Source organism: Stegostoma tigrinum, unplaced genomic scaffold, assembly GCF_030684315.1.
Source record: "Stegostoma tigrinum isolate sSteTig4 unplaced genomic scaffold, sSteTig4.hap1 scaffold_100, whole genome shotgun sequence".
Taxonomy (NCBI): domain Eukaryota; kingdom Metazoa; phylum Chordata; class Chondrichthyes; order Orectolobiformes; family Stegostomatidae; genus Stegostoma; species Stegostoma tigrinum.
Window position 1 is genome coordinate 761,297 of NW_026728052.1, and position 27,437 is coordinate 788,733.

The following is a 27,437-nucleotide window of genomic DNA, read 5'->3' on the forward strand; positions in this document are numbered from 1 at the left end:
CAGAATTCACTGAAGTATTATGACATAGAACATTACAGCGCAGTACAGGCCCTTCAGCCCTCGATGTTGCGCCGACCTGTGAATCCAACCTGAAGCCCATCTAACCGACACTATTCCATTACCATCCATATATTTAGCAATGTTCATTTAAATGCCCTTAAACTTGGCAATCTACTCCTGTTGCAGGCAGGGCATTCCGCACCCATACTACTCTCTGAATAAAGAAACTCCCTCTGACATGTGTCCCATATCTATCTCACCTCAATTTAAACCTTTCTCCACTCGTGCTCGCCATCACCATCGAGGAAAAAGGCTGTCGCTGTCCACCCTATCTAATCCTCTGATTATCTTGTATGTCTCCATTCAATTGCCTCTTCACCTTCTTTTGACAAAAACAGCCTCAAGTCTCGAAGCTTTTCCTCATAAGACCTTCCTTCCACACCAGACAAGATCCTAAGAAACCCCCTCCAAATCCTTCGATAATGTGGCGATCAGAACTGTACGCAATACTCCAAGCGCGGCTGCACCAGTGTTTTGTACAGCTGCAACATGACCTCATGGCTCCGAAACTCAATCTCTGTACCAATAAAACCTAACACGTCGTACGCCTTTTGAACAAGCCTATCAATCTGCGTGGCAATTTTCAGGGATCTACACACATGGACACCGAGATCTCTCTGCTCATCCACACCACCAAGATTCTGGGCAGCACGGTGGCTCAGTGGTTCGCATTGCAGCCTCGGGCAATCGTCTGTGCGAAGTTTGCACGTTCTCCCCGTGTCTGCTTGCATTTCCTCCGGGTCCTCCGGTAAAGGCGGATAAGGGAGAGGAGGGGAATATGTGTCTGGTGGCGGCATCCTGCTGGTGGTGGTGGAAATGGTGCCTGATGTTTGTATGGATGTGGGCATGTGGGTTGATAGGTAAGGTCAAGTGGAAGCTTATTGTTGTCTTGGGAGGGAAGAGAAAAGGTGAGGGCAAAAGTGCGGGAGCTGGGTTGGACACAGTTGAGGGCCTTGTTGACCGCGGAGCCGGGGAATCCTCAGTTGAGGAAGAAGGTGGACATTTTGGAGGCTCCCTTGTTGATGTTGGCCTCATGAGAACATATTCGATGGAGATGGAGGAAGTGAGAGAAGAGGTTGGAGTCTTTACAGAAAGTGGGGTGTGAGGATATATAGACCAGGTAGCTGTGAGAGTCAGAGAGTTTGTAATGGATATTAGTGCGAAGCCTACCCCCAGGAATGGAAGCAGAAATGTTGAGGAAGGGAAGGGTGGAGTCAGAGATAGAGCAGGTGAAAGTGAGGGCAGGATGGAAATTGGAGGCGTAGTTGATGAAGTTTTCCAATTTCAGACAAGAGAGAGAAGCAGTCGGATGATATCATTGATGTATCGGAGAAAGTGTTGTGGGTGGGAATGTTCCACGTACCCCGTGAAGAGACAGGTATAACTCGGGCCCATGCAGGTGCCCGGAGCTGCTCCTCTTACCCGAAGAAAATGAGAGGAGTTAAAAAAGAAGTTGTTGAGGGTGAGGATGAGGTTGACCAAGTGGAGGAGGGTGGTGGTGGGAGGGGAATGTTCAGCTCTTTGCTCCAGGAAGAAGAGGACAGCCCGAAGAACCTCCCGGTGGGGAATGGATGTGTAAAGGAATTACACGTTCATGGTAAAGAGAACGCAGCTGGAACCGGCAAACTGATGTTTTTAAACCTGCATAAGATGTCAGAGTATTTCTGGATGTACGTGGGCAGGGCTTGGACCAGGGGACAGAAGATTGAGTCAAGGTCGGAAGAGATGAGTTCTGTGGGGCAGGAACAGGCTGAAACAATGGATCTGCCAGGACACTCTCATTTGTGGATTTTTAGGGGGCGTAGGAGCAACCTGTGGGGAGCTGTGGCCTTTCAGCTTGGAAACAGAGGGGGAAGATCACCGGATAGACCAAGATCAGTTACTGTAGTAGATACAATGGCCCGGTGCGGTCATGGTCCAGGAGAAGTTGGAGGAAGTATCTGAGAGCTGGCGCTCAGCCTCTGCAAGGTAGACTTCAGCTCACCAGACCACAGCAGCAGCACCTTATCGGCAGGCTTAATAACAAAGTCAGGGTGAGATATGAGTGCGTGGAGGGCAGTCAGTTGGGCAGGACGTAGGTTGGGTTTGGTGCGGGGAACAGAGAAATTGAGGTGATATCACATCGACAGTTCTCAATGAACAGATTGAGTGCACCTGCATCCCCACCTTAACAATTCTGCACTGAGGGGTGCCATTAACTGTATATTTTTCCATTATAGTTGATTTCCCAAAGTGGAGCATCTCACATTTAATGGATTAAAATCCACTTGCCGTTTCTGCAACTGATCTGTATCCTTTTATGACGTCTACACTCATCACGATTCTACCAATCATTCTATTGTCTGCAAACTTGCTAACCCATCCATCTATATTTTCACCTCAGTCATTTTGTATAGACCACAAACGGCAGAGGTCCCAGCACAGATCCCTGCGGAACACCAATCCTCCTGGATCTACAGCCTGAAAAGCACCTTTCCACCACTTGCCTCTGTCTTCTCTGGGCAAGCCAGTTGTGAATCCAAGCATCCAAGCCACCATGGACTCGGTGCATCTTAATTTTCTGGATGATCCGACCATGAGGCACCTTGTTGAAAGTATTGCTGAAATCCATGAAAACAATATCCACTGCTCTACCTTCATTGATCACATTCGTCACCTCCTCAAAAAATTCAGTCAAGTTCGTAAGACGTGACCTGCCCTGCACAAAGCCATGCTGACTGTCCCTAATTAGGCCATGCTGTTCCAAATACAGATAAATACAATCCCTAAGAATTCTCTCCAATAGCTTCCCAATGAACGATGAGAAACTCGCTAGTCGAGTTTCCTGGATTGACCCTATTTCCCTTCTTGAACAGAAGAAGAACATTTAGCAACTTGCTAATCCTCCAGTACCCCTCCAGTGGCTACCAAGGATACAAAGATCTTGCTGAATGCCCCGACAATCTCCTCTCTCACCTCGCTCAGAAACCTTGAGTAGATACCACTGGGTCCTGAGGACTTATCCACCTTAATGCTCTTTCTTGATTTCAAAATGCTGTTATCATTTTCGCATGCTCCACACAAATCCCACTATCCTCCATACCCTTCGCCTGAGTGAATAGTGATGCACAGTACTCATTTAGGATCTTGCCCACATCCTCTGCTTCCAAACACAAGTTCCCTCCTTTATCCTGAATGGTCGTACCTTCTTGCTATTTATCCCCTTGTTTTAGATGTATGCACAGAATGCCTTGGGATTTCCTTCAACCCTCCTTGCCAAGGTCATTTCATAGCCTTTCTTTTTCTGCTTTCTTTATGTCGGCCCTGTTCGATTTTAGCTTCGTAAACCTGACATATTTTTGTTTTTCCCTTTTGACGAACTTCACAACCTCCCCAATTATCCAAGGGTCTTTTACCTTGCCATCCTTGTCCTTCCTCCTTCCTGATCCTAAACTCATAAGCAGGCCTTTAAACAATTCCCATATGGCAAATGTGACAGCTCCTCCCAATTAACACACCCCAGCTCCTACCTAAAATTGATATAATTTACTCTTCCCCCAAGGTCCTGACTTATCCTTCTTCATAGCAATCTTAAAATTGAAGGAGTTGTGATCACTATTTCCAAAATGCTTTCCCACCCTTCTCACCAGTTACCTGACCAGGACAAAGTCCAGTATGGCCCATCTTCTATCCACACACTGTGTCAAGAAACTCTCTTGGATAGTCTTAACAAATTCAGCCTCATTTAAACTCTTGTTGTAAGGGAGTCCCAGTCAATACCGGGGAGGTTAAATTCACTGACTGTGACAACTCTGAGTTATTGCATCGTTTCAAAAGCTGCCTACATATTTGTTCCTCAGTGTGTCAGTGGCAACAGGGGAGCAGGCTATTAGTTTAATCTGATCAGAGTGAGTGTGTCTATCTTATTTTTCAATGCTACCTCTGTTGCCTCAGTGGGCAAGCCCTCCAGAATGTCCTTTCGAGGTGCAGATGTAACATTTCCCACAGGTTAGGAGTGCACCTCCTCCTTTTATCTTCCCCTCTATCTTGTCTGAAGCAATGAAACCCTGGAACATTGAGCAGCCAGTCCTGTCTCTGTCTCAACCAAGCCTCTGTAATGGCCTCAACATCAGAGTCCCATGTACTGATCCAGGCTCTAAGCTCATCTGCCTTACCTGTAATACTCCTGGCAGTGAAATAAACATATTTCAGCTTGTTCGTGCCATCATGTTCATGTACCTGTCTCTGACTGCCATTCTTTTCTGATTTATTGGTCCCAGCATGTACCTGCCATCAATTCATCTACTTGCTGACCTGCTGCTCTGGTTCCCAGCTGCCTGCCAGTCTTTAAATCCTCCCAAGTAGCACTAGCAAACCTCCCTGTGAGGGTATTTGTTCCCGTTCAGTTTAGGTGCAACCCATCCCTCTTAGACAGGTCACCCCTTGCCCAAGAAGCGGTCGCAATTATCCATGAACCTGAAAGCCTGCCCCCAGTACCAGCTCCTTAACCAATGCATTCATCTCTCACCTATCTTTCTCTGACTTAACTCACTAACATGTGGCACTCGTGGCAACCCATAAATTATTACCCTCTAGGTCCTGCCTTTCAGCCTCTTTGCTAACTCCTTGTACACAGTCCGGAGGATCACATCCCTCTTTCTACCTACGTCATTGGTACCAATGTGCAGAATGGCCTCTGGCTGCTCACCCTCCCCGTTAAGAATTTGTTGCAACCACTCAGAGATTTCCTTGACCTTGGCACCAGGGAGGCAACACACAGCCCTGGTATCTCAAATGTGGCTACAGAAACTATGCCCCCAACGAATGAGTCTCCAACCACGATCACTCACTTGGATTTACCTGACCCTGTCCCACAGCAGGGCGGTTTGTACAACGGACCTGGCTACTGCTGATTATATAACCGTTCCAGTTTGGTTTTAGATCAGTGTTAACCTTGATGAAGTGGATAGCCAAGCACCTCAGTGGTCTACAGTACAGGAGAAATAAATTCTGAAGCTCACGGATTCTGTGACAGTCAAAGACAAGCACTGAATTGTTCTAACCTCATTTCCAACACCTGGCCCATAGCCTTGCATGGCTTGGATAACACTTGCACATTTAAAAAAAATGTAAGGATGATGGTAAGGACATGGAATTTTGTGATATGGTCATATTCTCTCTTGTTGGAGCTGATTGCTGCTTAGCACTTGTATGGTGCAAATGTTACTTATCCTTTGTCAGGCCAAGCCTGATAATTGTCCAAGTCTCACTGTATTTTCTCATCGTTGACTTCACTGTTGGAAAAGTCATGAATTCTGCTGGACACCTGGACAATATTCAATGAACATTCATGTCTCCACTTTGGTTCAAGTGAAGACATGACTTCAACCAGTGCAGGTATCCAGTGAATGCCACTGACTCAACTTCCTATAACTCTGCTGAACACCACATTCAATCAGAAGTTGCCTTGGTGGAAATGACAGATTGCAGTTTCCTTCCTTTTCAAGCTCAGGATCTCTGATCATATTTGTGGTAAATCCTGAATGAGGTTGCGAGAAGTGTGGCATGACGAAAAGTGAACTGAGCCTCAGTGTGCAACTATTTGACAGCACTGTCATCCAGATGTTGCATTACTTTGCTGATGATTGAGAATACATTGAGGTCAGAATTGGTCAGGACAATTTGTCTGCCGATTGCGTGATAGGTCATCTTTCTCTGAAATGTGAGTGTTGCAAGTGTTTAAAAATGTACTGGAAAACATTTACTGTTGGTGTGGTGACGTTGGGGCACATTGTTCCAATACAGTTTGTGGGATGCTGCCAGGTGCCATGGCATTTACAGTATCCAGAACATTCAGTCTTGTCATTGCGTGAAATAATTTGAATTGCGTGTAAGTTGAGATCTGTGATGCCTCCTCAGGATGAGCGCAAGAAGATCATCCAGACTGATGCTATGAATCGTTTCATCTGCTCCTTCACCTTTTGCTCATAACATCTTGTAGTAACTCCATGTAGCCTGATGAGAAACTAAAGCTCATCTTGATTCATTTGCATTCGAAGGTGCCTATTTTTCCCAAACAAAAGGACCCATCACTGAGCGGGAAGTATGGAGAATGTTATAGACATCAGTGGTGAGATAATGCTGGATCTTGACCAGCAAAACCATTGTTGTGTTGTTGAAATGCAAACAAAAATCTATATGATGTAAACTTTATTCTCAGCTAATCCCTTTCTCAAATGACAGATTGTGATGTTGGTAACTGGAAAGCCTCCATTGTTGGAGGACGAGAAGCCGTATCTAATTGAAGCAGCACGGGCTTTTGCGATGACTGTGGAAACCACTGCTTATGCCTTGCTTCAAGCATTGTCAAGGAATGATTTTGACTATGCAACACCGATTGTGAGGTGGCTAACGATGCAACAGAACTATGGTGGTGGATTTCACTCGACGCAGGTAAATGCTTGAGATCACAACAACAGGCATTCAGATATTTCCATTGATCATGTTACTAACTGGTGGTTGTTGCAGTTTGCAATCAAACTGGACACTGCATTTTCATCTGCAGGTTTGGTGCATTGGCACAAATTCCAGTTCTTGAATGGTGTTAATCCTTGGTTAAATTCTTACATGCACTTTGCCTGTGCATCAGTTTTCCTTCAGGCATTGTCCTTGAAAACTATCTCTTTCTGCAAACCTTCACTTACTTGTCATAGGATCATTGAGGGACAGCATAATAGAGTGCCGTGGCAATGGAACAGACCCTTCAGCAAATTGTATGTGCCCTCACAAGATGCAAGTCCCTTACTATTCTAATCACATTTCCCAGCACTCGACCCAGAGCCTTGTATGCCTTGGTATCGCAAATGACCAATCAAAAACTTGTTAAGTGTTATCATGGTTTCTGCCTCTACCACCCACACAGTCGGTGCGTTCCACATTCTCACCACAGTTTGGGTGCAAAAACAAGTCAGTTTCCTCGAGAGATAGTAGGAACTTGCCAATTCTGGAGAATCTGAGAGAACAAGGAGTAGAACTGGATGAACACAGCGGGCCGAGCAGCATCAGAGAAGCAAGAAAGCTGACGTTTCGGGTCGACACCCTTCTTCAAATATGGTTGGGGGAGAAGGGGATTCTGAAAAAAATAGGGAGAAGTGGGGAGGCAGATAGAAGATTGGTAAAGGAGAAGTTAGGTGAACTGTCCTGTGCTGTCCACTCACTGTCCCCTGCTCCAGAATCATAGAATAAGAGAATACTTCAGAATTAGACCATCAGGCCATGAGACATAGGAGTGGAGGTAAGGCCATTCGGCCCATCAAGTCCACTCCGCCATTTAAATCATGGCTGATGGGCATTTCAACACCACTTCCCTGCACTCTCCGCGTAGCCCTTGATTCCTTTTGAGATCAAGAATTTGTCGATCTCTGCCTTGAAGGCGTCCAACATCCCGGCCTCCACTGCACTCTGCGGCAATGAATTCCACAAGCCCACCACTTTCTGCCTGAAGAAATGTCGTCTGATTTCAGTTTTAAATTGACCCCCTCGAATTTTAAGTCTGTGCCCACGGGTCCTCGTCTCCCCTCCTAACGGAAACAACCTCCTAGCGTCCACCTCTTCTAAACCATACATTATCTTGGAAGTTTTTATTAGTTCTCCCCTCAACCTTCAAAACTGTAGTGAGTACAATCCCAGGATCCTTAGCCATTCATCATAGGTTAAGCCTACCATTCCAGGGATCATCCGTGTGAATTGGACAAGCACTTCATTCCATTGTGTCTGTAACCACTGAAGCCACACTAAGTTCACATTCGGCTCATGTTTTAGCAATAGGCCCGTTGCCTTGAATGTTATTTCATTTTAAGTGCTGTACCAACCCTTTTTCTTTAATGTGAAAAGATTATCCACCACCTCAACTAAAGTCCCAGACAATGAATTCCAAACACCCAGCACCTTCTGGGTGTCTTTTCTTTCCTGAAATTCCTTCCCCCTGGCCCCCCGACCTCCCACCCCATGAATGGTCGTTCTGCTTCCCTCGCCTAGACCCATCAGAATGCAGACCATTTTTTCAGGACCTTCTTCAACCTTCTCTCTTCGGAAGAAAACAAGCCAACCTTATCCAGATAAAACAGTGATGCTGCCTGGCCTGCAGTGTTCCTCCAGCTCCACGCTGTGTTATCTCAGACTCCAGCATTGACAGTTCTTGTGATCTCAAACTTATCCAGACTCTCCATCGAGTTAAAATGCTTCACCCCCTCAGAACATCCTGATGAATGTCCTCCACACATGCTCAAATGCAATCACCTCTTTTCGATAATGAAGAGACCATTAGAACATAGAACATTACAGCGCAGTACAGGCCGTTCGGCCCTCGATGTTGTGCCGACCCGTCATACCGATCTGAAGCCCATCTGACCTACACTATTCCATGTACGTCCATATGCTTATCCAATGACGACTTAAATGTACCGAAAGTTGGCGAATCTACTACCGTTGCAGGCAAAGCGTTCCATTCCCTGACTACTCTCTGAGTAAAGAAACCACCTCTGACATCTGTCCTATGTCTTTCACCCCTCAATTTAAAGCTATTCTTTCACCCTTCAATTTAAAGCGAGAGCAGAACTGCACTCAGTCCTTCAGCTGGGGCCTAACCAAACTCCTGCACAGCTCTTCAGCCATTTGCTTTCCTAACTGTCCCTTTAAGCTGCCATGCCATGTTCAGCAATCTGTGCACAAGCACCCCAAGATAACACCATTGCTCTGACCTTCCTGGTGTCCTGGCATCCATTGAAAGATTCCTTGCCATGTTAGTTCTTCCAAATTGCATTACCATACACTTATCAGTGTTAACACTCCATCTACCACTGACCTGCCCATTTGACCAATGTATAACTTTGGATTGAACTTGCTGTATTTTCCTGGACCCCACGAGCTTTTACCTTCTTTGCCAGGCTCCCATGTGAGACCCTGTCCAAGTCTTTGCTGAAATCTGTTTTCACTGCATCAATTCCCATCTACACACTCCGTCACCTCTTTGAAAGGATCATCTAGGTTTGTGAGGCATGACCTCCCTCTGACAAAGCTATGCTGACCGTTGCTGATCAAACCCCGCTTCTTTCCAAGGAAATTAAGCCTGCCGTTCAGAATATTCTCCAATATTTTCCTATCTACTGATGTGATACTCTCCAGACTGTAATACTCTGCTTTATGTTTGTCATGCATTTTGATAAGCGGAACTATGTTACTTGTTCTCCAGGTAATTCTTCTGATTTTAAATTCACCGGATCACCTTACATGTCCCCAGTCTCTGTTAATTCTGCTCAGGAATTGTGTGCCGTAATGCTCCTTCTCACATGTAAAAGGTGATGTGAATTTCTTGTTTAACACCTGACAATTGCTGTCCAGTTCAAACCATACATTTGCCTCTTCATCCCTCATGAGACCTGGTTTTCCCTGGATTTTCTCTTTCGCTCTGAGACACTTGTAGAAGATTTTGAGATTCTCCCTGATCCTAATCCTGGTCACCAGCGTTCTGTTGCCCTCTATTTGTTCTCTTAATTGCTATGACAAGATCCCCCTGCACACCATACATCATCATCATGGTGGTTTCTCGCGGATGACAGTCTCCCACTCTCAGGCTGAATCTCCGGGTGGCTGTCCAGACCGATGCAGCTACCGTAGGCTCTGTTGCACTTGGGGCAGAACGCGGTCTTGGGAAGGGGTGAGGGGGTTGTTGATGTAGCTGCATGGCTTCCGCTGCTTCCAAATCAAGCCTCGAGGTGTTGATGCCTTCCCAGGTGCTCCTCAGGCGTCGGACCGTCTTCGGCCGGTGATTCTCGGTGTCTGCAGGAATGTTGCACTTCACCGTTGAGGCCTTGAGTTTATCACTGAGTGCTTCCTCTGCACATCTGGGTCTCGCCTGCTGTTTTGAAGCTGGGATTAGAACATGCGGGGAGTCTCGTGTCAGTCATACAGATGAAGTGTCCAGCCCATTGTGGCTGATCGAGGATGGTCAGTGCCTCAGTGCTGGGGATGTTGGCCTGGTTGACATTAGTGTGTCTACAGGGACTCTGTTGATTTATTCCCTTGATAACTGTTATACACCTCCCTTTTCCTTCTTATCTGATCCAAGAACAAAGAAAATTACAGCCCAGGAACAGGCCCTTCGACCCTCGAATCCTACGCCAATCGAGATCCTCTGTCTAAACCTGTCGTCTATTCTGTCAGGGTCTTTGCTCCCTGCCCATCCATGTACCTGTCCAGGTACATCTCAAAAGACCCTATCGTGTCTGCGTCTTCAAGCTCTGCTGGCAACGCATTCCAGGCACCCACCACCCTCTTCCTCAGGAACTTCCCTTGCATATCTCCTTGAAACTTTCCTCCTCTCGGTTTGAACTCATGACCCCTTGTAATTGAGTCAATAACTCTGGGGGAAAAAGCTTCTTGCTATCCACCTTGTCTGTATCCCTCATGATTTTGTAGCCCTCAATCAGGTTCCCCCCTCAATCTCCGTCTTTCTCATGAAAATAATCCGAATCTACTCAACCTCTCTTCATAGCTAGCACCCTCCATACCAGGCAACATCCTGGTTAACCTCCTCTGTACCCTCTCCAAAGCATCCACATTCTTTTGGTAATGAGGCGGCCAGAACTGGACGGAGTACTCCAAGTGTGGCCGAACCAAAGTCTTATACAACTGCAAAATGACCTGCCAACACTTGTACTCGATACCCCGTCCGATGAAGGAAAGCACACCATATGCCTTCTTAACCACTCTGTTGACCTGCATTGCCAACTTCATGGAACAATGGACCTGAACACCCAGATCTCCCTGAACATAAATTTTCAGGGAGAGGGGGAAGGCAGATTGAAGATGGACAGAGGGGAAGATAGGTGCAGAGGAGACAGACGAGCAATAAGGAAGGAGAGGAGCAAATATGAAGGAAGGCTAGCTAGTCATATTAGAAATCACAGTGAAAGCTTCTTTCAATACATAAGAAACAAACATGAGGCAAAAGTAGACACTGGGCCGCTCCAAATTGATGCTGGAAGGCTAGTGATGGGAGATAAGGAAGTAGCTGAAGGACTTAATAAGTACTTTGTGTCAGTCTTCACAGTGGAAGACATGAGTAGTATGCCAACAATTAGGGAGAGTCAGGGGGCAAAGTTGAGTATGGTAGGCATTAGAAAAGAGCAAGTGCTGGAAAAGCTAAAAAGTCTAAAAATTGCTAAATCTCCTGGCCCCGATGGGCTACATTGTAGAGTTCTGAGGAAGGTGGCTGAGGAAATAGCAGAGGCTTTGGATGTGATCTTTCAAAAGTCCCAGATGATTAGAAAATTGCTGTTGTAACCCCCTTGTTTAAGAAAGGATCAAGGCAAAGGATGGAAAATTACAGGCCAATTAACCTGACCTCGGTAGTTGATAAAATTCTTGAATCATTGTCAAGGATGAGATTTTGAAATTCCTGGAAGTGCAGGGTCAGATTAGAACAAGTCAGCATGGATTTAGTAAGGGGAGGTCGTGCCTGCCAAACCTGTTAGAATTCTTTGAAGAGGTAACAAGTATGTTAGACCGGGGAAACCCAGTAAATGTTGTCTATCTAGACTTCCAAAAGGCCTTTCATAAGTGTCTCACAGGAGGCTGCTGAGCAAGGTGAGGGCCCATGGTGTTTGAGATGAGCTACTGGCTTGGATTGAGGATTGGCTGTCTGATAGAAGGCAGAGAGTTGGGATAAAAGGCTGTTTTTCGGAATGGCAACCAGTGACGATTGGTGTCGCAGGTTTCGGTGTCGGGGCCGCAGCTGTTCACCTTACGTATTGATGATCTGGATGAAGGGACTGGGGTCATTCTGGCGAAGTTTTCCGATGATACGAAGATAGGTGGACAGGCAGGTAGTACTGAGGAGGTGGAGGGGCGGCAGAAAGAGTTAGACAGTTTAGGAGAGTGGTCCAGGAAATGACTGATGAAATTCAATGTGAGTAAATGTGGGGTTTTGCACTTTGGTAAGAAGAATACAGGCATGGACTATTTTCTAAATGGTGAGAAAATTCGTAAAGCTCAAGTACAAAGGAATCTAGAAGTGTTGGTCCAGGATTCTCTAAAGGTTAACTTGCAGGTAGAGTCCGTAATTAAGAAAGTGAATGTAATGTTGTCCTTTATCGCAAGAGGGTTGGAATATAAAAGCAGCGATGTGCTTCTGAGGCTTTATAAAGCTCTAGTTAAGCTCCATTTAGAATACCGTGTCCAATTTTGAGCCCCACAGCTCAGAAAGGACATACTAGCCCTGGAGCGTGTCCAGCGGAGATTCACACGGAATATCCCTGAAGTGGTAGGTTTGACATACGATGAACGGCGAAGGATCCTGGGATTGTACTCATCAGAGTTTAGAAGGTTGAGGGGAGATCTAATAGAAACTTACAACATAATGTCTGCCTTGGAAGGGGTGGACGCTAGGAAGTTGTTTCCGTGAGGCCGAGAGACGAGGACCCATGGGCACAGCCTTAAAATTAGAGGGGGTAAATTTCAAATGGAAATGAGATGACATTTGTAAAGCCAGAGAGTGGCGGGCTTGTGGAAATCATTGCCACGGAGTGCAGTCGGGGCCAGGACGTTGGATGCCTTCAAGGCAGAGATTGACAAATTCTTGATCTCACGAGGAATCAAGGGCAACGGGGAGAGTTCAGGGAAGTGGAGTTGAAATGCCCCTGAGCCATGATTTAAATGGTGGAGTGGACTTGATGGGCCGAATGGCCCTACTTCCACTCCGATGTCTTCTGGTCTTAAGTAAAAGGGGCGGACATGAAGCCAGTAGAGGTGAGTGTGGGTGTGGAGGTAGGGAGGGGATAGGTCAGTCTGGGGAGGACGGACAGGTCAAGGGGGCGGGAAGAGGTTAGTCGGTAGGGAATGGGGGTTTGGCTTGAGCTGGGAGGAAGGGAATCGGTAAGAGGAAGAACAGATTAGGGGACGAGCTGGGCTGGTTTTGGGATGCAGTGGTGGAAGGGGAGATTTTGGAGCTTGTGAAATCCACGTTGATACCATTGGTCTGCAGAGCTCCCAAGGCTCAGTTAAGGAAGGACAATAAACACTGGTCAGTCAGTCATACATCCAGCAAAAAAAGTTTATTTTTTTCAAAAAATAGGATGCATCTGTTAATCAAGTGGCAAAGCATTATCGAGTTTTGAGAAGATTTGTAGCTCAGGGTTGAGGTTCTGGATGTAAGATTGCTCACTGAGCTGGAAGGTTAGTTTGCAGACGTTTCGGCACCATTCCAGGTAAAATCATCAGTGAGCATCCGGAGTTAGGTCCCGCCTTCTCTTTAAGTGTTCCGGTTTCCTTGGGTTGGTGATGTCATTTCCGGTTCCTTTTCTCAGAGGATGGGAGATGGATTTGGCGCCAACGTGTTCTCCCGAGTGTAGTCTGTGTGTGGCATGAACTGCCAGAGGAGTGACAGAGGCTGTTATACTCACAGTATTTAGAAGTCACCTGCAGGGACACATGAATAGGAAGGGGCTGGAGGGATATGGGCTACAGGCTGGCAAACAGAACTAGTCAGTTACGGTATCTGGTCGGCCTGGAGGAGTTGGACTGAAGAGTCTGTTTCCCTGCTGTACAACTCGACGACTCTGTCTCTCTCTCTCCCATTTTCTCCAAACCCACCCCCCGCCACACACACACAATCTCTGTCTCTCCATCTCTCTGTGTGTGCCTCACTCTATGTCTCTGTCTCTCTCTGTCGTCTTGTCTCTGCCACCTCGCTGTGCACTTCTGTCTCTCTCCTCTCTCCGCTTTCACTCTGTCTCTTTGGTCTCTGTGTGCGCCCCTCTCTATCTCTCGTCTTGTATCTGGCTCCGTCTGTGTGTGCTCCTGCCGTTCTCTCTCCCCTGTCTCCTTGTCTCTCCGTCTCTCCCTGTGAACCTCTCTCTGTCCCCTCTCCCCCGCCCCTCTGTCTCTGTCTTCCTCTCTATCCGAGCCTCTCCACCCGCTCAGCAGGGAGCATTGTGAGTTTTTTGAACGAAGTTTAAAAATCTCTATTTAAACCCAACCCATCCGCAATCAGACTGCATTTCTAATCCCCTCTCTCTCTCACTCACACACACACACACACACACACAGAGAGTCTGTCTCTTTCTCCCTCTCAGTCAATCCCCTTCCTCTCCTGTTCCGACTCACGCCTTCCCCCCCCCTCCCTCGGCGACGAGTCCGCTGTCTGGATCCCTTTTCCCGGGAGGGTTCTGAGGACCCAGCTGTTCGGCAACGGGGATCATCGCACCACGCTCCCGTACCCCTACAACCTCCTGTTCTCCAGCGGCCTCCAGCATGACCACCGGGCTGGGAGCAGGCATCCGGGCTGCTGGAGCGCTCGCTGCTCAGTGGCTCGGCCCTGTGCCGGGAGCGGGGATCCGAGGGGGGAGAAGGCCTCTTCGCCCGGCGCCTGAGCACAGCTGCCTGGCACTGAGCCCGCGCTCCCCGAGCACCCGGCCGCAGGTCCGCGACGCCTTCCGTAGCTGAGCAGCCGACAACTATCTCCTACTGCAAGGTAAGCTGGGGGTGGTGGTTTGGGGTGAAGGGAGGGTTGGGGACATGAGCACGGTCCCTGTTTCACATCCTGCGCCGCTCCTATCCCAAAGCGAGGGGTTGGGAATGGATGTTTTGGGGGTGAGAATTCCCCTCCCCGGGTGAGGGGAAGGCTGGGGACATTGGGAGGGTGTCTATTATCCAGCCTTGCGCGGGTTTCCAGAGCCGACCAGCCTGCAGCTCTCGTACTACATGGTAAAGGGAAGGAGGCGGATGGGATGGGGTCGGGGTTGGAGGATTGCCGTCCTGGAAGTGATTGGACATGGGGAGAGTCACTATTGTACAGCCCAGTGACTGAGTGGCCTACAGCTACTGCAAAAGTGTCGGATTAGGAGAGGGGTGTTGTAGGGAGGTTTGGGGTCACGGGCAGCGCCGCTTTCTGCAGCCGAACAGCCATCGCCACAAGATTGGATGGGAGGGGGTGTTTTAGGAGCGAAGGGATGCCACCTCCCCCTGCCGCTGTGGGAAGTAGGATCTTTATCGCACAGCCCTCCGTAGTCGAATAGCACCCCGGCGACAAGGTGAGAAGACAGGAGGGGCTCCCAGGGATGAGGGAAGGACACAACCACTGTCAGTATAAGGTTAGGGGGTGATCATACCCCTTCCTGGGGCTGAGGGGAGCTCCTGATGCCCTGCGCCAAGCGAACAGCCAAGATGGAGCCGCAGCTCTCCGACCTCAAGGGGACCCTGTCTCAGAGGCTGGAGCATTTCTAGCTGGAGCTCTGAGGGAAAGGGTCATCGCACCCAAAACGCTACCTCGGGACTTTTTCTTCACAGATGCTGAGCATTTCCAGCAACTTGTGTTTGCATTTCCACCCGGAGGTGGGTTTGTGGAGAGACACCATGGGACGGGAATGGGTGTGGGGTTTGATGGGGCAGTCACAGAGACTGTCGAGAGAGAGAGAGGCAACCCCTGCGTCAGGGTTTGGAAAATCTCCGGCATTTCTTCATTTCTCTCTCAGCCGAAGGCGCTGCGTGCTTTGGTTTCCTTTGCTCTTGTACTCTCTCCCCCTGTGAATAAAGCCAGAGTGAGTTTGTGGGCGGAGAGAGAGAGAGAAGGGACAGAAAGATGGAAATAAGGGAACATGACAAGGGAGTGAAATTAGAGCCAGCAGAGGTGAGAGAGGGGGAGAGAATCAGAGGGAGGGAGGAAGAGCAAGAAAACACAAACAAAGGAGAATGGGGGGTAACAAGGTGTTGATGTGGATGAACACAGCAGGACAAGCAGCATCAGAGGCTCAGGGAAGCTGATGTCAGAGATGATGGGAACTGCAGATGCTGGAGAATCCAAGATAATAAAATGTGAGGCTGGATGAACACAGCAGACCAAGCAGCATCTCAGGAGCACAAAAGCTGACGTTTCGGGCCTAGACCCTTCATCAGAGAGGGGGACGGGGTGAGGGTTCTGGAATAAATAGGGAGAGAGGGGGAGGCGGACCGAAGATGGAGAGAAAAGAAGATAGGTGGAGAGAGTATAGGTTGGGAGGTAGGGAGGGGATAGGTCAGTCCCGGGAAGACGGACAGGTCAAGGAGGTGGGATAAGGTTAGTAGATAGATGGGGGTGCGGCTTGGGGTGGGAGGAAGGGATGGGTGAGAGGAAGAACAGGTTCGGGAGGCAGAGACAGGTTGGACTGGTTTTGGGATGCAGTGGGTGGAGGGGAAGAGCTGGGCTGGTTGTGTGGTGCAGTGGGGGGAGGGGAAGAACTGGGCTGGTTTAGGGATGCGGTGGGGGAAGGGGAGATTTTGAAACTGGTGAAGTCCGCATTGATACCATTAGGCTGCAGGGTTCCCAGGCGGAATATGAGTTGCTGTTCCTGCAACCTTCGGGTGGCTGGTATCATTGTGGCACTGCAGGAGGCCCATGATGGACATGTCATCTAAAGAATGGGAGGGGGAGTGGAAATGGTTTGCGACTGGGAGGTGCAGTTGTTTGTTGCGAACTGAGCGGAGGTGTTCTGCAAAGCGGTCCCCAAGCCTCCGCTTGGTTTCCCCAATGTAGAGGAAGCCACACCGGGTACAGTGGATGCAGTATACCACATTGGCAGATGTGCAGGTGAACCTCTGCTTAATGTGGAATGTCATCTTGGGGCCTGGGATAGGGGTGAGGGAGGTGGTGTGGGGGCAAGTGTAGCATTTCCTGCGGTTGCAGGGGAAGGTGCCGGGTGTGGTGGGGTTGGAGGGCAGTGTGGAGCGAACAAGGGAGTCATGGAGAGAGTGGTCTCTCCGGAAGGCAGACAGGGGTGGGGATGGAAAAATGTCTTGGGTGGCGGGGTCGGATTGTAGATGGCGGAAGTGTTGGAGGATGATGCGTTGTATCCGGAGGTTGGTGGGGTGGTGTGTGAGAACGAGGGGTATCCTCTTTGGGCGGTTGTGGCGGGGGCGGGGTGTGAGGGATGTGTTGCGGGAAATACGGGAGACGCGGTCACGGGCGTTCTCGATCACTGTGGGGGGAAAGTTGCGCTCCTTGAAGAACTTGGACATCTGGGATGTGCGGGAGTGGAATGTCTTATTGTGGGAGCAGATGCGGCGGAGGCGGAGGAATTGGGAATATGGGATGGAATTTTTGCAGGAGGGTGGGTGGGAGGAGGTGTATTCTAGGTAGCTGTGGGAGTCGGTGGGCTTGAAATGGACATCAGTTACAAGCTGGTTGCCTGAGATGGAGACTGAGAGGTCCAGGAAGGTGAGGGATGTGCTGGAGATGGCCCAGGTGAACTGAAGGTTGGGGTGGAAGGTGTTGGTGAAGTGGATGAACTGTTCGAGCTCCTCTGGGGAGCAAGAGGCGGCGCCGATACAGTCATCAGTGTACCGGAGGAAGAGGTGGGGTTTGGGTCCTGTGTAGGTGCGGAAGAGGGACTGTTCCACGTAACCTACAAAGAGGCAGGCATAGCTGGGGCCCATGCGGCTGCCCATGGCCACCCCCTTAGTCTGTAGGAAGTGGGAGGAGTCAAAAGAGAAGTTGTTGAGGGTGAGGACGAGTTCGGCTAGGCCGATGAGGGTGTCGGGGGATGGGGACTGGTCGGGCCTGCGGGACAGGAAGAAGCGGAGGGCCTGGAGGCCATCTGCATGCAGAATGCAGGTGTATAGGGACTGGACGTCCATGGTGAAGATGAGGTGTTGGGGGCCAGGGAATTTGACATCCTGGAGGAGGTGGAGGGCGTGGGTGGTGTCACGGACGTAGGTAGGGAGTTCCTGGACCAAAGGGGAGAAAATGGAGTCCAGATAGGTGGAGATGAGTTCGGTGGGGCAGGAACAGGCTGAGACGATGGGTCGACCAGGGCAGGCAGGTTTGTGGATTTTGGGAAGGAGATAGAAACAGGCCATGCGGGGTTGGGGAACAATGAGGTTGGAGGCTGTGGGTGGGAGGTCCCCAGAGGTGATGAGGTCATGAATGGTATTGGAGATGATGGTTTGGTGCTCGGGTGTGGGGTCATGAGCGAGGGGGCAGTAGGAGGTGGTGTCGGAGCGTTGGCGTCCGGCCTCGTCGATGTAGAGGTCAGTGCGCCATACTACCACTACGCCACCGTTGTCTGCGGGTTTGATGGTGAGGTTGGGGTTGGAGCGGAGGGCTGCCCGTTCTTCAGGGGAGATGTTGGAGTGGGTGAGAGGGGTGAAGAGATTGAGGCGGTTAATGTCTCGACGGCAGTTGGAGATGAAGAGGTCGAGGGAGGTTAGGAGGCCTGGGGGTGGTGTCCAGGAGGAGGACTTGTGTTGGAAGAGGGTGAAGGCGTCAGTGGAGGGAGTTTTAGGCTCCCGGTTGAAGAAGTAGGCGTGGATGCGAAGATGGCGGAAAAACTGCTCTATGTCCAATCGTGACTGGTATTGGTTGATTTGTGGTTGTACGGGGACAAAGGTGAGCCCCCTACTGAGGACTGACCGTTCGTCCTCAGTCAGTGGGAGGTCTGGGGAGACGGTGAACATGTGGCAGGGCTCAGTGTGTCTGTCTCCTCTGGGGTTGCTGGCTGTGGAGGCTGTGGGCGGAGCGATGAGGTCGTCGGCCGTGGGCGGGGTTCCGTCAGCCGTGGGCGGGGTTCCGTCGGCGGTTGGTGTATCGGGGGAGGCGGCAGCAGCTGCGGTGACGGTGGTGTGTGAGGTGTTGTACCTGGAAGTGGAGGTGGTGAGTGCAGCAGCGGTTCCGGAAGTGGTGTCGCCGGCGGAGGCGGATGTGACGTCATCGGTGGGGTCTCCGGCCGTGTCTTCATGGTCAATGGCGGCGGGGCAGGTACAGACTCGGGATTTGGGAGGCGCAGGAATCCTCTTGTGGGTGGCAGGGGCCCGTGAGTTGGTTGTACTTACGATTTTTGGTGTCCAGTAAAGCTGAGTGGAACTGGGTGTTCAGTCTGTGGAACCTGCGGCGGATAAAAAACAGCAGGGGTCCTTTGCAGGTCTGGGAGAGGAGGCTCTGAGCTGGGGCAGGCTGGATTGCAGTGTGTGGAGGTGCCGGCGCATGGCTGCGAGTGTCTGTTTCAGGAGTCGCAGGGAGAAACGCTTATCTAGGGTCTGAATATTCTGGGTGTCGAGGTGATGTCAGCGTGTCTGCTGTGTTCATTTCCCTTCCTCCTTACGCCCCCACCTCGTCCTGCTCCTTCCCCCCCGCCTCGTCCTGCTCCCTTCCCCCCCCCCCGTCCTGCTCCCTCCCCCCCCCTCGTCCTGCTCCCTTCTCCCCCCCTCGTCCTGCTCCCTTCTCCCCCCCTCGTGCGGCGCCCTTCTCCCCCCCTCGTGCGGCACCCTTCTCCCCCCCTCGTGCCGCGCCCTTCTCCCCCCCTCGTCCCGCGCCCTTCTCCCCCCCTCGTCCCGCGCCCTTCTCCCCCCCTGTATTGATCTCATCTTTGACTCAATACAAAAAACCAAAAAAATGAAACCCAATGAGATGAATTTTGGATCAGTAATTATACATGGCATAATTGGACAAAAAATGCACTGTTGTTAAAATAATTAGCAATTCAACCAGAAAGGCCACTAATGTGAATCATTTGAAATTACTTAATTGTATAGTTTTAGTATTTGACCACAAGATGGAGAATTCTGTTCAGGTGATGTTGTAGCTAGAAGATAGAAAGATGATAGAAATGTTTGGAGAGATATCGGCCAAGCACAGGCAGGTGGAACTAGTTGAGTTTGGGATTGTGATCAGCATAGACTGGTTGGACCAAAGGATCTTTTTTCATGCTGTATGACTCTATGAAACTCAAGCTTAATTGTTCGAAACTCACATTCAGACATATCTAACCTTTATCATAATCCTACAGAAAGATAGCGACTTTATCCCTCAGAATTGCAGACTCTTTAATTTTACATCCTCAAAGACATTTAGCAGCGATAGCATGGATTATAGAGTGAGTTGAGTAGATTGGTTCATTATTAATTCTTAACTGAATTTGATTTATTTTACATTTTTAGACAACATCAGGTGAAGATGTGCGTGATTTTAGCAAGGTGCTGAAAAATAAGTTCAGATCAAAGAAATACTTTGCCAAACATCCTCGCTTGGGTTATTTACCAGTACAAACAGTTCTAGAAGGCGAGAACCTTGAGACGTAAGTTTATTGATGTGCGATTTACTAATGTATCAATGCCCATTTGGGAGTTGACAAATATTGCAGCATTATTCATTCTGCAGCTTTGCAGGAGAGTGAGGTTGTCCATTTGCGCATATGTCAGAAGTACACAATACAAAAACAAGGGGGGCTTAACTGATATCATTGGTCCTCTCGCCTTCAAAACAGTGTAGTTCCTCAGAGAGTACATTTGCTGAGGACTTGTTGATACTGTCACTAACGTGCAACCTTCCTTGATATCTTTCTCTGTCCTCCAGTTCTGTCTTTAAAAACTACAATCAATTACTCTCTCCTGAAAAGAACCTTTGGCTGAACATAGAACAAAGAACAGTACAGGCCCTTCGGCCCACGATGTTGTGCCGTCCTATTATCCCATTAAGATCAAACTACCCTGCATACCCTTCATTTTACTGTCCTTCATGTGCCTATCCAAGAGTCGCTTAAAAGCCTCTAAATGTATCTGACTCCATTACCACTGCCAGCAGCGCATTCCACACACCCGCCACTCTCTGTGTAAAGAACTTAGGTCTGACATCTCCCCTGTTCCTTCCTCCAGTCACCTTAAAATTTCTCCCCCTCGTGATAGTCATTTCTGCTCTGGGAAAAAATCTCTGACTATCCACTCCAGCTATGCCTCTCATCATCTTGTGTACCTCTATCAAGTCACCTCTCATTCTTCTTTGCTCCAATGAAAAAAGTCCTCGCCCCCTCAACCCTTCCTCATAAGACCTGCCGTCCATTCCATGCAGCATCCTGCTAAATTTCCTCTGCACCCTCTCTAAAGCTTCCACATCCTCCCTGTAATGAAGCGACCAGAACTGAAGGCAATATTCCAAGCGCTGCTCCATCCCCATGAACGAATGCTGGATTCCAAATCTCTTTCCTCTTGATGCTTTAAATTCATTGCTGTCTTTCGTGTAATTTCATACTTGAATTCACCGGATCAACTTGCCCCTGCATTTCTGAGACGCTCACAGGGACCGGCCCCCGCAGCCCTCTCCCACTCACGGCGATTTGCCTCCGCAGCCCTCTCCCGCTGGCGGCAACCGGCCCCCGCAGCCCTGTCCCGCTCACTGCGATTTGCCCCCTGCAGCCCTGTCCTGCTCACGGGGACGGGCCCCCTGCAGCCCTATCCCGCTCAGGGGGACCGGCCCCCGCAGTACAGTCCTGCTCACGGGGACCTGCCCCCGCAGCACTGGCCCGCTCACGGCGATTTGCCCCCGCAGTCCTGACCCGCTCACGGCGATTTTCCCCCGCAGTCCTGACCCGCCCCCGCAGCCCTGTCCCCCTCAGAGGGACGGCCCCCCGCGGCCCTGTCCCGCCCACGGGCCCCGGCCCCCCGCAGCCCTGTCCCGCCCACGGGCCCCGGCCCCCCGCAGCCCTGTCCCGCCCACGGGCCCCGGCCCCCCGCAGCCCTGTCCCGCCCACGGGCCCCGGCCCCCCGGTCGGCATGGAGTAGTTGGACTGAAGGGTCTGTTTCACTGCTGTACAACTCTACGACTCTGCCTCTTTCTCTCTCTCTCCCATTTTCTCCAAACCCACCCCCTGCCCCACACACACAATCTCTGTCCCTCCATCTCTCTGTGTGTGCCTCACTCTATGTCTCTGTATCTCTCTCTCTGTCGTCTTGTCTCTGCCACTTCGCTGTGCACTTCTCTGTCTCTTTGGTCTGTGTGTGTGTGCGCCCCTCTGTCTCTCCTCTTGTCTCTGCCTCCCTCTGTGTGTGCTTCTGCCGTTCTCTCTCCCCTGTCTCTCCGTCTCTCCCTGTGACCTCTCTCTGCCCCCTCTCCCCCGCCCCCCTATCTTTCCCTGTGTCTCTCTTCCTCTCTGTCCGAGCCTCTCCACTCGCTCAGCAGGCAGCGTTCTGGGTTTCGTTCGAACAAAGTTTAAAAATCTCAGTTTAAACCCAACCCATCCACAATCAGACTGCATTTCTAATCCCCTCTCTCTCTCACACACACTCTGTCTCTTTCTCCCTCGCAGTCAATCCCCTTCCTCTCCTGTTCCTACTCACGCCTTTTTCCCCCTCTCCCTCGGCGACGAGTCCGCTGTCTGGATCCCTTTTCCCGGGAGGGGCTGAGGACCCAGGGTTTCGGCAGCGGGGATCATCGCACCACGCTCCTGGACCCCTACAACCCCCTGTTCTCCAGCGGCCTCCAGCATGACCACCGGGCTAGGAGCAGGCATCCGGGCTGCTGGAGCGCTCGCTGCTCATTGGCTCGGCCCTGCGCCGCCTTTGCCAGGAGCGGGGATCTGAGGTGGGAGAAGGCCTCTTTGCCCGGCTCCTGGGCACAGCTACCTGCCTGAACAGCTGCCTGGCACCGAGCCTGCGCTCCCCGAGTACCTGGCCGCGTTACGCGACGCCTTCCGTGGCTGAGCAGCCGACAACAATCTCCGACTGCAAGGTCACAGCGGGGTTTGGGGTGAAGGGAGGACTGGGGACATGAGCACGATCCCTGTTTCACACCCTGCGCCGCTCCTATCACAAAGCGAGGGGTTGGGAATGTATGTTTTGGGGGTGAGAATACCCCTCCCCGGGTGAGGGGAAGGCTGGGGACATTGGGAGGGTGTCTATTATACAGCCCTGCGCGGGTTTCCGTAGCAGAACTGCCTACAGCTCTCCGACTACAAGGTAAAGGGAAGGAGCGGGATGGGATGGGGTAGGCGTTGGAGGAGAGCCGTCCTGGAAGCGAGGGGACATGGTGAGAGTCACTATCGCACAGCCCTGTGACTGAGTGGCCTACAGCTACTGCAAAAGGGTCGTGGTGGGGGTTGGGTTCGGAGAGGGGTGTTGTCGGGAGGTTTGGGGTCATGGGCAGCGCTGCTTTCTGCAGCCGAACAGCCACTGCCACAAGATGAGATGGGAGGAGGTTGAGGAGTGAAGGGATGCCCCCTTCCCCCGCGGCTGTGGGAAGTGGGCTCTTTATCGCACCGCCCTCCGTAGCCAAATAGCACTCCGACGACCAGGTGAGAAGGCAAGAGGGGCTCCCGGGGATGAGGGAAGAACACAACCACTGTCAGTATAAGGTTAGGGGGTGAACATATCCCTTCCTGGGGCTGAGGGGAGCTCTTGATGCCCTGCGCCAAGCGAACAGCCGAGATCGACCCGCAGCTCTCCGACTACAAGGGGACCCTGTCCCAGAGGCTGGAGCATTTCTAGCCGGAGCTCGGAGAGAAAGGGTCATCGCACCCAAAATGCTACCTCGGTACTTTTTCTTCACAGATGCTGAGCATTTCCAGCAACTTGTGTTTGCATTTCTACCCGGAGGTGGGTTTGTGGAGAGTCACCATGGGACGCGAATGGGTGTGGGGTTGGGTGAGGCAGTGACAGAGACTGTCGAGAGAGAGGGAGAGAGGCAACTCCTGTGTCACGGTTTGGAAAATCTCTGGCAGTTCTTAATTTCCCTCTCAGCCGAAGGTGCTGTGTGCTTTGGTTTCCTTTCCTCTTGTACTCTCTCCCCCTGTTCATAAAGCCAGAGTGAGAGAGAGTGAATTTGTGGTGGGAGAGAGAAAAGGAACAGAAAGATGGAAATAAAGGAGCATGACAAGGGAGTGAAATTAGGGCCAGCAGAGGTGAGAGAGGGGGTGAGAATCAGAGGGAGGGAGGAAGAGCAAGAAAACACAAACGAAGGAGAATGGGAGGTAACGAGGTGTTCGTGAGCATGAACACAGCAGGACATGCAGCATCAGAGGCCAGGGAAGCTGATGTCAGGATGTCTGCTGTGTTCAACTCCTCCCCCCCCACTCCCCGCTCCTCCTCCTCCTTCCCCACCGTCCTCCTTCTCCTTCCCCTTCCCCACCGTCCTCCTTCTCCTTCCCCTTCCCGACCGTCGTCCTTCTCCTTCCCCTTCCCCACCGTCCTACTTCTCCTTCTTCCCCCGTCGTCCTCCTCCTTCCCCCCCCGCCACCGTCGTCCTCCTCCTTCTCCCTCCCCCACCGTCGTCCTCCTCCTTCCCCCCCCCACCGTCGTCCTCCTCCTTCCCCCCCCCCCCCACCGTCGTCCTCCTCCTTCCCCCCTCCACCGTCGTCCTTCTCCTTCCCCCCCCCTCCCCGGTCCTCCTCCTCCTCCCCCCACCCCCCGGTCCTCCTCCTCCTCCTCCCCCCCCCTCCCCGGTCCTCCTCCTCCTCCTTCCCCCCCGACCCCGGCCCTCCTCCTCCTCCTTCCCCCCCCCGCCCGGCCGCCGCCCTCCTTCTCTCTCCTCCCCCGTCCTCCTTCTCCTTCCCCCACCCCCCCCACCCCGTCCTCCTGCTCCTTGCCCCGTCCATTCATCCATCCATTCCTCCCTCCCTCCCTCCCTCCCTCCAGCGATCCATTCCTCCTTCCCTCCAGTCAGTCAAAACAACAAAGCAAATTTCAGCACACGAACAGGCCCTTTTGCCCTCCAAGCCTGCGCCGATCAAGATCCTCTGTCTAACCTCTCACCTGTTTGCTCACGTTCTGTGTCCATTTGCTCCCTGCCCGTCCGTGTACCTGTCCAAATATATCTTAAAAGATGCTAATGTGTCTGCGTCGCCCACCTCCACTGGCAATGCGTTCCAGGTGCCCACCAACCTCTCTGTAAAGAACTTTCCATGCATATCTCCCCTAAATTTTCCTCCTCTCACTTTAAACTCATGACCCCTAGTAATTGAGTCCTCCGCTCTGGGTGGCAAAAGCTTTTTGCTCTTCACCCTGTCTATACCCTCATGATTTTGTCGACCTCAATCAGGTCCCCCCCAATCTCCATCTTTCTCATGAAAATAATCCTAATCTACTCAACCTCTCTTTGTAGCTAGCACCCTCCTTACCAGGCAACATCCTGGTGAACCTCCTCTGTACCCTGTCCAAAGCGTTCACGTCCTTTTGGTAATGGACACAGTACTGTAAATGTGGCCGAACCAAAGTCCGATACAACTGCAACATGACCTGCCAACTCTTGTACTCAATACCCCGTCCAATGCCATATGCCGCCTTGACCACGCTATTGACCTGTATTGTCACCTTCAGGGAACAATGGACCTGAACGCCCAGATCTCTCTGTTCATCAATTTTCCCCATTTACTGTATAGTTTGTCCTTGAATGTGATCTTCCAAAATGCATCACCTCGCGTTTGCCTGGATTGAACTCCATCTGCCATTTATCTTCCCAACTCTCCAGTCTCTCTATGTTCTGCTGTAACCTCTGATCGTCCTCTTCACTATCGGCTTCTCCATTCCTCCCTTATAAGGTGATGAGTCAAGACTTAGGAGGCATAGAATGGGTTAGCAAAATGCAGGGGATGGGGACAATTGAATTGTGGAGCTGGTTTAAGGAACAGATATTGCGTGTTCTTGATAGGCACGTCCCTGTCAGGCAGGGAGGAAGCGATAAGCTAAGGGAACTGTGGTTAACTAAAAAAAACTTGTATCTCTAGTTAAGCAGAAGAGGGAGGCTGATGTGATGATGAGACCAGATGGTTCAGATGAGGTGATGGAGAGCTACAGATTAGCTGGGAAGGATTTAAAGAGAGAGTTAAGAAGAGCAAGGAGGGTGCATGAGCAGACATTGGCAGGTAAATAAAGGAGAACCCGAAAGCTTTCGATAGGTATGTGAGGAATAAGAGGATGTCTGGGGTAGGCATAGGGCCAGTCCAAGACAGAAGTGGGAAGTTGTGTGTGGACGCTGTGGAGATTGGAGAGGTGCTAAATGAATATTTCTCATCTGTTTTCACTGAGGGACAGGAGAATATTGTAGAGGAGGTGACTGAGTTAGAGGCACTAGAATTGAAAGGGTTAAGGTTAGTAAGGAGGAAGTGTTATCAATTCGACAAGGTGTGAAGGTAGATAAAACCCCTGGGCCTGATGGGATTTTTCCGAGGATTGCCTGGGAAGCGAGGGAGGAGGTGGTGGAGCCTTTGGCCTTGATCTTGGAGTCCTCATTGTCTACAGGTTTCGTACCAGAGGAGTGGAGGATTGCAAATGTTGTGCCCTTGTTCAAGAGGGGTAGTAGGAATGACCCAGGCAATTATAGACCTGTGAGCCTTGGGTGTGTTGGAGGAAAAATTTTGGAAAGGATTATAAGAGATAGGATTTATAATCATCTAGCAAGTAACAATGTGATTGGAGATAGTCAACATGGATACGTCAAAGGCAGGTCGTGTCTCAGAAACTTCATTGAATTTTTTGAGAAGGTGACCAAACATGTGGATGACGGTCGGGCAGTTGGCGTGGTGTACATGGACTTCAGTAAAGCCTTTGATAACTTTCCCCGTGGTAGGCTATTGGAGAAAATACAGAGGCACAGGATTGAGGGAGATTTAGCCATTTGGATTAGAAACTGGCTTTCGGTAAGAAGGCAACGAGTGCTGGTTGATGGAGAATATTCAGCCTGGAGTCTGATTACTAGTGGTGTGTCTCAAGGATTTGTTGTGAGACCACTGCTGTTTGTCATTTGTGTAAATGACTTGGACGCAGGCATTGGTGGATGGGTTAGTAAGTTTGCATATGACACTAAAGTTGGTGGAGTGGTGGACATTGTGGAAGAATGTTGCATGTTGTAGGGAGAATTGGATAAACTGCAGAATTGTCCCTAAAGTTGGCAAATGGAGATTAATACGGATAAATGTGAGGTGATTCACTTTGGGAGGACTAATAGGAAGGCAGAACACCGAGTCAAGGGAAAGATTCTTGACAGTGTAGGTGAGCAGAGGGATCTTGGTGTCCATGTGCATAGATTCCTGAAAATTGCTACCCAGGTAGATGGTGCTGTTCAGGAGTCTGATGGTGTGTTAGGTTGCAATGGTAGAAGGATTGAGTTCCGGAGACGTGATGTCATGCTGCAACTTACAAACACTAGTGCGGCCTCGGAATCGTTGGAACAGGTGCAGAGGAGGTTTACCAGGATGTTGCCTGGTCTGGAGCGAAGGTCTTGTGAAGAAAGGCTGAGGATCTTGGGTCTGTTCTCATTGGAGAGAAGGAGGCTAAGAGGGAGTTTAATAGAGATAATATAAGATGATCAGTGGTTTAGATAGGGTGGACAGTGAGAGTCTTCTTCCGAGGATGATGACTTCAGCTTGTACAAGGGGGTGCAGCTACACATTGAGGGGTGATGGTTTTAAGACAGATGTCAGAGGCAGGTTCTTTACTAAGAGAGTGTTAAGGGCGTGGAATGCTCTGCCTGCCAATGTTGTTAACTCAGCCACATGAGGGGCATTTAAACAGCCCTTGGATAAGCATATGGTTGACGATGGGGTAGTGCAGGGGAATGGGCTTAGATTAGTTCACAGCTCGGCGCAACGTGGAGGGCCGAAGGGCCT

At 50.5% G+C, this 27,437-nt stretch overlaps 1 protein-coding gene across 12 annotated transcripts in view; it reads left to right on the plus strand.

The window, feature by feature from the left end:
- The window catches only part of LOC132207557 (utrophin-like), a 204,141-nt gene that overhangs the window by 36,106 nt on the left and 140,598 nt on the right, over window positions 1-27,437 (plus strand). For 3 of the 12 annotated variants that reach the window (XR_009443528.1, XR_009443534.1, XR_009443533.1), the window contains exons 1-2: window positions 18,678-18,826; window positions 20,005-20,141. The exons of 1 other annotated variant lie outside the window; for it this stretch is intronic. Coding sequence is in view for 2 of the 11 variants with exons in the window: in XM_059643515.1 (XP_059499498.1) it covers window positions 18,805-18,826 (22 nt within the window). In the remaining 9 variants the exon portion in view is untranslated. Of the gene's footprint in view, window positions 1-2,279; window positions 2,350-4,804; window positions 6,075-6,282; window positions 6,510-18,674; window positions 18,827-20,004; window positions 20,142-27,437 lie in introns of those variants that run through there. 8 more of the 12 variants (XR_009443530.1, XR_009443531.1, XR_009443541.1 and 5 more) reach the window with 7 other exon arrangements.